The sequence below is a fragment of the Salvelinus fontinalis genome, chromosome 31 (genome assembly GCF_029448725.1).
Source record: "Salvelinus fontinalis isolate EN_2023a chromosome 31, ASM2944872v1, whole genome shotgun sequence".
Classification (NCBI taxonomy): Eukaryota; Metazoa; Chordata; class Actinopteri; order Salmoniformes; family Salmonidae; genus Salvelinus; species Salvelinus fontinalis.
This window is the reverse complement of record NC_074695.1, coordinates 13,932,999-13,945,557: the sequence shown is the minus strand read 5'-3', so window position 1 is coordinate 13,945,557 and position 12,559 is coordinate 13,932,999. Positions and strand designations below refer to the sequence as shown.

General features: G+C 40.7%; 1 protein-coding gene across 1 annotated transcript; it reads right to left on the bottom strand.

Moving 5' to 3' along the window:
- Nucleotides 1–1,269: 1,269 nt before the first annotated feature.
- On the bottom strand, nucleotides 1,270–12,307 carry LOC129829595 (cytochrome P450 2K1-like). The gene is made up of 8 exons (XM_055891375.1): nucleotides 11,810–12,307; nucleotides 8,310–8,472; nucleotides 6,356–6,505; nucleotides 6,102–6,262; nucleotides 5,793–5,972; nucleotides 5,525–5,666; nucleotides 3,176–3,502; nucleotides 1,270–2,632 (listed from the first exon to the last, which is right to left on the bottom strand). Exons 1-8 carry the CDS (start codon nucleotides 12,014–12,016, stop codon nucleotides 2,445–2,447), a joined length of 1,518 nt encoding a protein of 505 aa, XP_055747350.1. The 5' UTR covers nucleotides 12,017–12,307; the 3' UTR covers nucleotides 1,270–2,444.
- Nucleotides 12,308–12,559: the final 252 nt, after the last annotated feature.

Here is a 12,559-nt window from a genome sequence, read left to right as displayed (position 1 = left end):
CAAGGAACACTCGGAGTGACCCTGTGACCCTGATTTAGCCCACTTGCAGTAAAAGGATATAGACAGCAAGAACTGTCATTGTCCATCTCTAGTGATCATCTAATCTGTACTTGTGTACAGCTTCGCATTGATATTTTCCTAATTAAATAAGTGTCATATATTTATTTTCTTCCTGAACCTATTTAAATGCTGTACTTGCATTCAGTTCCCGTATATTGTGTTCAATATACAGTAAGTTTATTCAGATAGTGATCTTATCTGTTCTGATGTTCACACCCAAAGGCTTTGTTCCATTGTTAATGCTCACTCAAGAATGAGATTGCTCATGAATGGTTGTTGCAAATACATAAAGGGAACATAAAGGGAGTTTAAATATTTCATATATATATGCTTGTAAATTCAAAGTTATTATTATTTTTCCATTAAAAGTTCCCTCTGACATAGCCCTGAGGTTCATCTTCCATACCTAATACTGTCTTCTAACATAACCTCTAGATCAGGGGTGGGCAAACTTTGTGGCTTGAGGGCCGCATTGGGATTTTGAAATTCAACGGAGGGACGTATTTTCTGGGGGACCAATTGTTTGTTAAATTCCATTTTTGGGGGCATCCTGAGTGGTGCAGCAGTCTAAGGCACTGCATTGCAGTGCATGAGGCATCACTACAGACCCAGGTTCAATGCCAGGCTGTATCACAGCTGGCTGTGACTGGGAGACCCATAAGGCGGCCCTTAATTGGCCCAGCGTCGTCCGGGTTAGGAGAGGGTTTGGCAGGCAGAGATTTCCTTGTCCCATCGCGCTCTAGCGACTCCTGTGGTGGGCTGGGTGCATGCACGCTGACACGGTTGCCAGGTGTACAGTGTTTCCTCCGACACATTGGTGCAGCTGGCTTCCGGGTTAAAAGAGCAGTGTGTCAAGAAACAGTGGGGCTTGGCTGGGATGTGTTTTTCGGAGGACGCACGGCTCTCAACCTTCGCCTCTCCTTAGTTCGTACGGGAGTTGCAGCGATGGGACAAGACTGTAACTACCAATTGGATACCACAAATTTGGGGAGAACTTTGCCCCCTCTGCTCAAGAATGACGTGCAAACCTATTCTGTCTTCCCTTTGAAGAACCCTTTTTGGTTCCAGGTAGAACCCCCATTTTGGGTTCCATGTAAAACTCTTTCCACAAGAGATCTACCTGAAATCGGAAAGGGTTCTCCTATGGGGACAGCCGAAGAACCCTTTTGGCACCCTTTTTTCTAAGGGTGCATAACATTTGAAATAAAGAAGATTTTCATGTATTTATTTATTTGATATTTGTATTGCATTTCTTTTCCTCCAGCTAAATATACAGCATCAGCAATGGATTTAACTGGTTAACATATATCTCAGGTGAGAATGATGAGTTTGGGATGGCTCATAGTGATGACCGGAATGGGACAACTGGACGACACCAAGCACCTGGTTTCCCATGTTTGGATGTGATTGACACTGTTTCACCCACCCCACCCCGTCCCTGATTGAAGTGACAAGTGACATTACTGATACATAAACAATCATCTGCATATACATCTGCATAGCTATCTATTTTCATATCTTTAGAAAAGCTTTCAAAAAGTGCCAATGTGTCTACCTTTCCTAAACTAGCACTTAGTATTTGTCATTCAATAAATTAATGACAGCACTAAAAAGTTAAAGAATATTAAACATTTGCATAATTTCCCCGTGATTGGTATTTTTTGTTTTTGAAATGTCTGAGTTTCTTTGGTCAGAAGGACCTGTGGAAAAAGGTCATACAGTTGTCCTGTAAAAAAGTGCCAAGTATTGACAGTACAACTAGCAGTATAGAGGGCACTAGTTTAGAGTAAACATTTTTCATAGGCCATATTTTTTATAGGCCATATTTTAGACCATATTTTGGGGATTTTCAGATTACAAATGTGACCTTTCTTAGGACTGTATTCTTGAATTCTTGAATTACAAACCAAGAATATTATCCTGGGAGTGGTGGGTAAGGATATGACCTCTATGGACCTCAGTGGGGAGAAGGGCACTTGCAGGATAGGAATAGGATCCTAAAGTCCAAGTTTGGTCTCTCAATCATAACGTACACTTCCTGCGGACATTGACATTTTACTGAGGACCCCACCTAGGGTATCCCTAAAAGGTTGTTTGAGTGTATGTCTCTAGATCAACATTGATGGTTTTAAACGATTGCCCCCCAGACATGATAAAGGTGTCAGCATCTAGGACTGCAGAACTCCTCTGAATGGTTTACAAAAGCTGCTTCAGTTCATTTAGGTCCAATCAACTTTAAACCTCAGATCCCTGTAGCCAGGTATATATTCATGTCATTCATGTCCATGGGCAGTGACACAATAGTTTTCCAGCACATTCCTGCAGTGTGTTTGTCTAAAGATGAGAGTTTAGTGTGTAATATACATTGGACCCAGACTTTCATCTCAGACCCTGCTCACAGCACACAACTGGTGAGATGAAGGAGTGAGGGTGAACCCCAGGGATGGTGTGAGGTCCAGATCCTCCTCTGTTACACCGGGAGGAGGAGAGAATCTAAAGTGCTGCAGGAGAGAGGTGAAGAAAAGGAAGAGCTCCATCCTGGCCAGACTCTCTCCTAGACACACCCTACGACCTGGAAGAGGAAGATGAGGAAGACAGCATGAGGACAATAGAAAAGGAAGAGCTCCATCCTGGCCACTCTCTCCTAGACACACCCTACGACCTGGAAGAGGAAGATGAGGAAGACAGCATGAGGACAATAGAAAAGGAAGAGCTCCATCCTGGCCACTCTCTCCTAGACACACCCTACGACCTGGAAGAGGAAGATGAGGAAGACAGCATGAGGACAATGGAAAAGGAAGAGCTCCATCCTGGCCAGACTCTCTCCTAGACACGCCCTAAGGCCTGAAAGAAGAAGATGAGGAAGACAACATGAAGACAATAGATGTGTAAACATAGGTTCCTATAATTGACAAATATCAATATTCCCACTGGGCACAGACGTCAATTCAATGTCTATTCCACATTGCTTCAACGTCATTTCCATCGCCTCAACTCTCTTTGAGCCAAAGCGATGAGGATAACAGATTTAGCTAATTGAGCACCATAGAAGGACATCAGATTTAGTTAATTGCTGAATGATAGTGTTAACAAGGAAACACACAGTGGGACTCACCTGCAGAGAAGGGCATGAAGGCATCATTCTTGACGAATCGACCTTCCTCATCCAGAAAGTGGGCGGGGTAAAAGGTGTGAGGGCTCTTCCATTCGCTCTCATCTCGCAGGACAGACGTCAACAGAGGTAACACAGTAGTCCCCTTTTTGATGAAGTATCCCTGGAAGGTGACGTCTTGGCTGGTGGTGTGAGGGATGGCCATGGGTACAATGTTGGCCAGTCTTTGGATCTCATGGATCACTGCATCAGTGTAGGGCAGGTTCTTCCTGTCCTCTACCAAGGCCTGACGACTTCCTATGACTCTACTTATCTCCTCTTGGACCCGGTCTGGCAAAAAAGGAAGAGGGAGGGATAAAGTTACTGTAAAATCTGAATGATCTTCAGCCTGTATCTGTTAATTAACTTGGATTCAATTCAAAGACCTGTGGTTCAGGTGGGAAATTTTCCAATGTTCACAGCGAGTAAAACCGTAATTGTCTTACATAACTGCAATCATACATTGTCTGTACAAAGGTCCTTCAAATCAGAATCACCTTTATTTGCCAAGTACATATTCAGATACTCAGAATTTTAATATGATGCTGCTAGTGACAGACAACATTTAGAGACAGAATACAGATAGAGGAGTTTGCACACATTATATAAGTGAGCTATAAGAGATTGAGTTGTGGATATACAGTGCATTCGGAAAGGATTCAGACCCCTTAACTTTTTCCACATTTTGTTACATTACAGTCTTATTCTAAAATGGATTAAATAAAAACATTTTCTCAATGTCCTCAATCTACACACAATACCCCATAATGACATCACAATACCCCATAATGACATCACAATACCCCATAATGACAAAGTGAAAACAGGTTTATAGAATTTTTTGTAAATGTATTAAAAATAAAAAACAGAAATACCTTATTTACATAAGTAATCAGACCCTTTACTATGAGACTCGCAATTGAGCTCAGGTGTATCCTGTTGTCATCCTTGAGATGTTTATACAACTTGATTGGAGTCCACCTGTGGTAAATTCAATTAATTGGACATGATTTGGAAAGGCACACGCCTGTGTATATAAGGTCCCACAGTTGACAGTGCATGTTGGCGTAAAAACCAAGCCATGAGGTTGAAGGAATTGTCCATAGAGACAGGATTGTGTTGAGGCACAGATCTTGGGAAGGGTACAAAAAATGGCTGCAGCATTGAAGGTCCCCAAGAACACAGTGGCCTCCATCATTCTTAAATGGAAGAAGATTGGAACCACCAAGATTCTTACCAGAGCAGGCCGCCTGGCCAAACTGAGCAATCAGGGGAGCAGGGCCTTGTTCAGGGAGGTGACCAAGAACTGATGGTCACTCTGACAGAGCTCCAGAGTACCTCTGTGGAGATGGGAGAACGTTCCAGAAGGACAACCATCTCTGCAACACTCCACCAATTCGGCCTTTATGGTAGAGTGGCCAGACGGAAGCCACTCCTCAGTAAAAGGCACATGACAGCCTGCTTGGAGTTTGCCAAAAAACACCTAAAGGACTCTCAGACCATGAGAAACAAGATTCTCTGGTCTGATGAAACCAATAACTCTTTGGCCTGAATGCGAAGTGTCACGTCTGGAGGAAAACAGGCACCTCTCATCACCTGGCCAATACCATCCCTACAGTGAAGCATGGTGGTGGCAGCACCATGATGTGGGGATGTTTTTGAGCAGCAGGGAAATTAGTCAGGATCGTGGAAAAGATTAATGGAGCAAAATACAGAGAGATCCTTGATGAAAACCTGCTCCAGAGTGCTCAGGACCTCAGACTTGGGGCGAAGGTTCACCTTCCAACAGTACAACGGGCCCTAAGCAGACAGCCAAGACAATGCAGATGTGACTTTGTGACAAGTCTCTGAAAGTCCTTGATTGGCCCAGCCAGAGCCCGCACTTGAGCCCGATAGAACATCTCTGGAGAAACCTGAAAATAGCTGTGCACCGACGCTCCCCATCCAACCTGACAGAGCTTGAGAGGATCTGCAGAGAAGAATGGGAAAAACTCCCCAAATACAGGTGTGCCAAGCTTGTAGCGTCATACCCAAGAAGACTCAAGGCTGTATCAGCTGCCAAAGGTGCTTCAACAAACTACAGAGCATTGTCTGTGATATTTCAGCTTTTTGCAAAAATTTCTAAAAACCTGTTTTTGCTTTGTGATTATGGGGTATTGTGTGTAGATTGATGAGAACTAAAAACAATTGAATACATGTTATAATAAGGCTGTAACGTAACAAAATGTGGAAAAAGTGAAGTGGTCTAAATACTTTCCAAATGCACTGTATGAGGCGTGTTTGTCAGGTGAGTGTGTGAGTATCAACCCTTACCCTGTATGTCGGGGTACTTGGCCATGAGCAGCAGACCCCAGCGCAGGGTTGTCCCGGTGGTGTCGGTACCAGCAGCAAACAGGTTGGCCACAGTCTGTATGAGATTCTCAATGTGGTAATGAGAGTTCATGTTGCCTGATTCCTTTTAATACATAAACAAACATGTTTCAGTAAACAAGAGCAGTTATTTCTAAATCATCTCCCCCTGGAGCCCCTAGTTATTCACTCCAAGAAATGACATGCTTATAACTGTAATAACTCTTTATACCTCCAGGGTCTGCTTTCGGACAAGGAACGAGTCCACGAAGCCTCTACACATCTGCGGGTTGAGAGTCTCCTTCAGCCCCCTCACCAGCTCCTTCATCTCATCCTTGTTGTCGGCAATATTTTTCATGATAAGTGTCTTGTTCTTCAGCAATGGGCCCAACCATGGGAACATGTTGTACAACTTTAAATAAAAAGCAAAGCAAAAATTACCTTCTATTTTGTCTGTATATATTATACTTGGACTAATTGAATCTAGTGTGACCAGTCTGTCATTGTTCTCAAAGTAAACATGATAAGCACGGTATCATACCTGTATTGAAACAGATCCTCCGAGTCGGATGGACTCATTTGCTTGATCCACCGAGCGTCGGAACCGTGGATCAGAGTAGTCAAACCTGCTGCCGTACACAATGCTGCAGATGATGTTGGAGACAGCGTAATTCATTGCCTGGGTCGTGTCAAATGCTTTACCTGTGACAAAGAGCAAAAAACAGAACCGAAATGAGAAAAACTGAGAAAAGATGAAGACTTATTTTGATTGTGTTATTGATATAAGAACTTTACCATTGTGTTCTTCAAACACTTCAATCAAGTAGCGAACTTCCTCAATGATTTTCTCCTCGCTCGCTTTCTTGCCCATGCCAAAGTCCCTAAGGTTTGTCAGGGCAAAGCGTCTCATCTCTTTCCATGAATCTCCATTGGCAAATACAATACCTATTAAAAAGTACAGTAGAACAATATTGTTCTGATGTAGTAGTTGAGTGACATTCTTAAAGGAATACAAATCAATTTTAAGAAGCACAGATTAATGGAAGTAGGAGGTTTCAAACAAAATGTGTTTTTTTTCTTCATATTTTTATGAAGTCAGGAGAGAATAAAATATTTGTAAGATATTTGGGGTTGTTAGAGTCGGTTGAACACAGAAGAGCATCATGTACAGTACCAGTCAAAAGTTTGGACACACCTACTCATTCAAGGGTTTTTCTTTATTTGTACTATTTTCTACATTGTAGAATAATAGTGAAGACATCAAAACTGAAATAATACATATGGAATTATGTAGGATCCAAAAAAGCGTTAAACAAATCAAAATACATTTTATATTTGAGATTCTTCAAAGTAGCACCCTTTGCCTTGCTGACAGCTTTGCACACTCTTGGCATTCTCTCAACCAGCTTCATGAGGTAGTCACCTGGAATGCAATTCAATTAATAAGTGTGCCTTGTTAAAAGTTAATTTGTGGAATTTCTTTCCTTCTTAATGAGTTTGAGCCAATCAGTTGTGTTGTGATAAGGTATGGGTGGTATACAGAAGATAGCCCTATTTGGTAAAAGACCAAGTCCATATTATGGCAGGAACAGCTCAAATAAGCAAGGAAAAACGATAGTCCATCATTACTTTAAGACATGGTCAGTCAATACGAAAAATGTCTTCAAGTGCAGTCTCAAAAACCATCAAGTGCTATGATGAAACTGGCTCTCATAAGGACTGCCACAGGAAAGAAAGACCTAGAGTTACCTCTGCTGCAGAGGTACCAGCCTCAGAAATTGCAGACCAAATAAATGCTTCACAGAGTTTATGTAACAGACACATCTCAACATCAACTGTTCAGAGGAGACTGCCTAAATTAGCCATTCATGGTCTAATTGCTGCAAAGAAACAACTACTAAAGGACACCAATAATAAGAAAACATTTGCTTTGGCCAAGAAACATGAGCAATGGACATTAGACCAGTAGAAATTGTTTCTTTGGTCTGATGAGTCCAAATTTGAGATGTTTGGTTCCAACATCCGTGTCTTTGTGAGACGCAGAGTAGATGAATGGATGATTTTCCGCATGTGTGGTTCCCACCGTGAAGCATGGAGGAGGAGGTGTGATGGTGTGGGGGTGCTTTGCTGGTGACACTGTCAGTGATTTATTTAGAATTCAAGGCACACTTAACCAGCATGGCTACCACAGCATTCTGCAGGGATACGCCATTCCATCTGGTTTAAGCTTAGTGGGACTATCATTTGTTTTTCAACAGGACCATGACAAAACACACTTCCAGGCTGTTTAAGGGCTATTTGACCAAGAAGGAGAGTGATGGAGTGTCGCATCAGATGGTCTCCACAATCACCCGACCTCAACTCAATTGAGATGGTTTGGGATGAGTTGGACCGAAGAGTGAAGGAAAAGCAGCCAACAAGTGCTCAGCATATGTGGGAACTTCTTCAAGACTGTTGGAAAAGCATTCCAGGTGAAGCTGGTTGAGCGAATGCAAAGAGTATGCAAAGCTGTCATCAAGGAGAAGGGTGGCTACTTTGAAGAATCTCTTGTATATAATATATTTAGATTTTCTTTAACACTTTTTTGGTTACTACATGATTCCATATGTGTTATTTCATAGTTTTGATGTCTTCACTATTATTATACCATGTAGAACATAGTAAAACTATTAAGAAAAAACGTTAACTGTCCATTGTCAAGGTTTGCAACGTAGTAGGCCTGAAAATCATTTAAGTTATCTGACATTACCGTGTCCTTTGTTTAATTCAAGAAACAAATGATTGATGCCCCTGTCCCCAAACTCCTCTGCATGGTTGACCAGTGCTTGCTTGACTGTCTTGTATCCTGCGAGAACGACCACTTTTTGGGGTCCAATGTGAACTGTGAACACCGAGCCATATTTCTTGGACAGCTGTAGAACATAAAATAAGCCAAAAGACCAGGTTAAAACAGATAAGATCCTTTCCATTCAAATGAAAATGCCTAGTAAAATGTGAGCCTATGAACTGCTGAGGTCAGTGTTTGACAAACAAGTTTATTGTGTTACCTTCCATAAATGAATGACTGATCATGTAAATACCCAGCTAGCGCATAATGTTCTGAGAACCATAGAGCTTGGTGAGAGCGTGGTTATCATATGGTTATTTTTTAAAACAACCTTCCACATATTTCTGGCAATGGTGCTGTATAGTTGCTTGGCTTTGGAACACTCTAAGCCCATTTAAGAAATGAATTACATGTTGGTAGTGTTCTAGGAATGTTCTCAAACTGGTTTAACATTGGGAATGTTCTCAAATAGTTTAGAGAACATTAAGGAATAACGTTCTTCGTGGGAATTTCAGTACTTCAGCATAACATTTCCCACAGATATCCTCATGGTTCTATTTAAAATCATGTTCTTAGAGCGTTAAGAAACAACATTCTTCTGTGGGAATTTCAGTACTTCATCATAATGATTCGTACAGGTTTCCTCGTGGTTTTATTTAAAGTCATGTTCTCAAAATGTTCTAAGAACGTTTAGAAAACTTTCCATAAAAACCACAAGAAAACTTTAATAACATTCAGAGAAAATTCTAAGAATGTTTTTTAAAAACATACATTTCATTCTCAGCATCAACAAAAGTCTCTCTATCCTCTATCTTGTTAAGTGTGTTTGGGTGTGATGGCTGCACCCACTAATTGGCCACACCTGATCTTAATGAGTGCTCGTTTCCTTTGAAATGGGGTTTGTTTAAATATGCTACAATTAACAGATTTGTATGATTTTAAAAAACATGGCATGCTATTGACCCTGGTGATGCTGTGGACTAATTCCATTAAAAGAGAACAGAGGGTTAAAGGTTTGAATCTCACTAATGCTGTCATAATAAAAAATAAACGTGTTTCATTATTAATGCCTTATGAAATTAAATGCCATGTGTCCTGTCTGTGCTCACAAAGTTCAAAAAAGCAAACACAAAATAAGCAAGCAGTGTTATTAAAAGTCTTATTGAAACATTCAGTGAAATTTATACGGAAGTTATTAAAAACCAAAAAATATCCAACATTTTCCGCAAAATGTCCACTTCTCTTCTCAGAACTTTTAACCCTGTGTTGTCTTAAGGGTAAAAAATGACCCGCCACTATGTTTAACAACAGAGAACTCTCTGAATGATATTTCATTCAACTTTAAATGTGATTACTTTTCCTAAAGTGACCCCAACAGTAGAAAAATTTTAACATTGCCTTTGTTAATATTTCCATGAAAGCTGTATACCACCAGGATACAAAGATTGTCTTAGGGTAATTACTGACCCGGCAGTTATCAAATAATTTACACACCATAAAAACCACAAAGACACACACAATGAGAAATGTAGATTATTTGCTACTGATTGAACTCAGCCAGCAGCTCCTGAAGAGGAAGATCACCATGGTTGGCACAGTTAGAAAGAACAAGCCTGGCAGTGTTCAAAACTACACGGTTTCTGGCAGGGGGTATGCGATACCATATCCTCAATTCACGGGGTTGCATTCCCTTTAGACCCGGAGGTCTGTCTACTGGGCAACTTTACTAACACCAATCTTAGGCAAAGCCATACTATAAAGCTAGCAGAAATATTGCTAGAGATTGCCAATAAATGTATTGCCTTGAAATGGAAATTGGATTCCTCCCTGCCAGTTGCAATGTGGCTATCAGAAGTTAATAGTTGTATCCCACTGGAGAAAATGACTTACTACTTGAGGAATAAGTTAAAGACATTTTACAGAATTTGGCAACCTTTTATTGACTATATGGAGAATCTCCCCCCACATCACATTGAATGAATCTCTATATTATCCTTATATAATGTTTCACACGTAATGTATAATATGTAGCCTACGGCAGGTGACCATATGATCCAATGCCTCATTATTATTTTTTTAATTGTATGTTTGTATATATAATTATAATTTGTTTTATTTTTCTTTCTTTGTTACGCTCGTCTGTTACTGTCACTTTGTCCTATTGTTGTCTAATATCTTTTCACTTTTGTCTTGAATGTTGTTAATTGGATAATACAAAAATCAAATATTCAAAAAAAGAAAGAAAGAACAAGCCTGAGCTCCACCCTGCACTCCTCGCAACAAGGGGTAAAGAGGCCTTCTCATCAAAGTTTGCCTACACCCCCACCACCACTCTAGTTTCTTACCTCCCAAAGAGGAACAAGAATGTGGAAATAAGAATTAGTTCTTAACTGACTTGCCTAGTTATATAAAGGTCAAATAAATAAAAAAATCATCAACTGGACAAGGTGATTGAAACTTACAGCTGCAGGAGGATGACTGCCCGCTGGCCCCTGGTCATCTTCCATAACATCATTGATGTGTTCTCATACAATGCCTTAGTGATATGGAACAAGATCAACCCTACCTGGATGCCTGATAAGCAAAACAAGAGGTGGGTGTTCCTGGAGCAGTTATAGTTGATTGATTTACGTTCCTCATGTTTTTGTTTTGTATCTATTATATTATTTTATTATTTATTACTGTTGTTTATACACCTTGTGGGTGGGGGCAATGGTTAAACAAATGGGAGAAGACTAGTATTTTGTAGTTGAATTCCTCATTGTACAGAATATAAGAATATATCACTATGTTTCCAAAAAGGTTCAAGACTGTTATTGTTTCCCTTCAATAAAATGCTTTCAAAACTACTTTCTGCACATTTCTGCTACTTTCTTAGACTTTACAAGTGCTATTTCTTGCAAAACAAAATATGTTTACACCTATGCAGTACCTTTAGCAATAATAATAATAATAAAGCTCTACTTTAGTAAAGAAATCAATGATGACAGGTGTGTTGTAATAAACACGAGTGGTGTCCACTGGTCAGTCTTTCTGCATTGTGAAGAGGAAGAACCCAGATATTCACAAAGTTTATGACGAATGACAGCTTGTTTCTTCATGCAAAATAGATTTGGGGTTTAAAATTCAATTGAGCTGCTTTATTTTAGGGGTTTAGTGAAGGCGGGTCCTTTTTTACCCACCTTCACTAAAGAGGAGTATACAGAATGTTAAGACTACACAAGGGTTAAACAAACATTATTTTTACGGTTCAGGAAACGTATGGCTTCATTCCCACAAATAATATGAAACAAAAAACATACTTTCCCACAACTTCAATAAACCAAATGTGCTAGCTGGGTACTGTGAGTCAATATCTTGAAAGGAGGATCTTGAAATTGAATAGTTCAAGCAAGCAAGCTTTTGACTTATTAATATCTCACCTCAAAGAGAGTCTGGTAAGGCCTATTGAGATCCAGCTGGAGCAAGTTACCAAGCAGGGGCAGCGGCCTGGGTCCTGGAGGCTCCTTCCCATGTTCCTCAGAGCTGGAACCAGAGGAGAGGAGGTAGAGGACGAGCAGAAACAGCACAGCCCCCAGCAGTGTCGCCGTGCTGGGAGCCTGGAGAAGAAGACCTTCCATAAGAGACATCCTCGATCGGATCTCTTACACCTTACCCTGGGCTAAAAAGAGAGACCGCTTGTGCTCATACACAACAGTCACTCAACAGAGCTGCCTGCCTATGGAGCTCATCTTATGTAGAGGACGGACCACCTTGGGGGAGGAGCTAGGCATCTTGAGAAACAGAAGAATAGTACTGCCAAGCCTGCACAACACATTCCCTGCAGATCATTGACTAAATTATAGCATGGTCTGATCATAATTTAATTAAGGTCACTATGCCTGTCCTCATCCTGAGAGATGTTCCTCTATATTACACCCTGGTTAAAACACTGAATAGAACTGCAGACAAGGAGATAAAGAATGAGGAACAACCTGTTGGGGGGATTAGGCAATAGCTCTGTGTGTTTGCTTCGTCTGTAACAGGGTGCCTCCTACACCACCCTATGTGAATGCCAATGAGTATAGAGAGCTCTGAGTCAAACTACACAAAGTAGAGGCAGACAACAGTTTCAAAAACAAATATTTTATTAAGGCGGGGCTGAGTGTAAATAATTCAGTTTCACCAGTTCA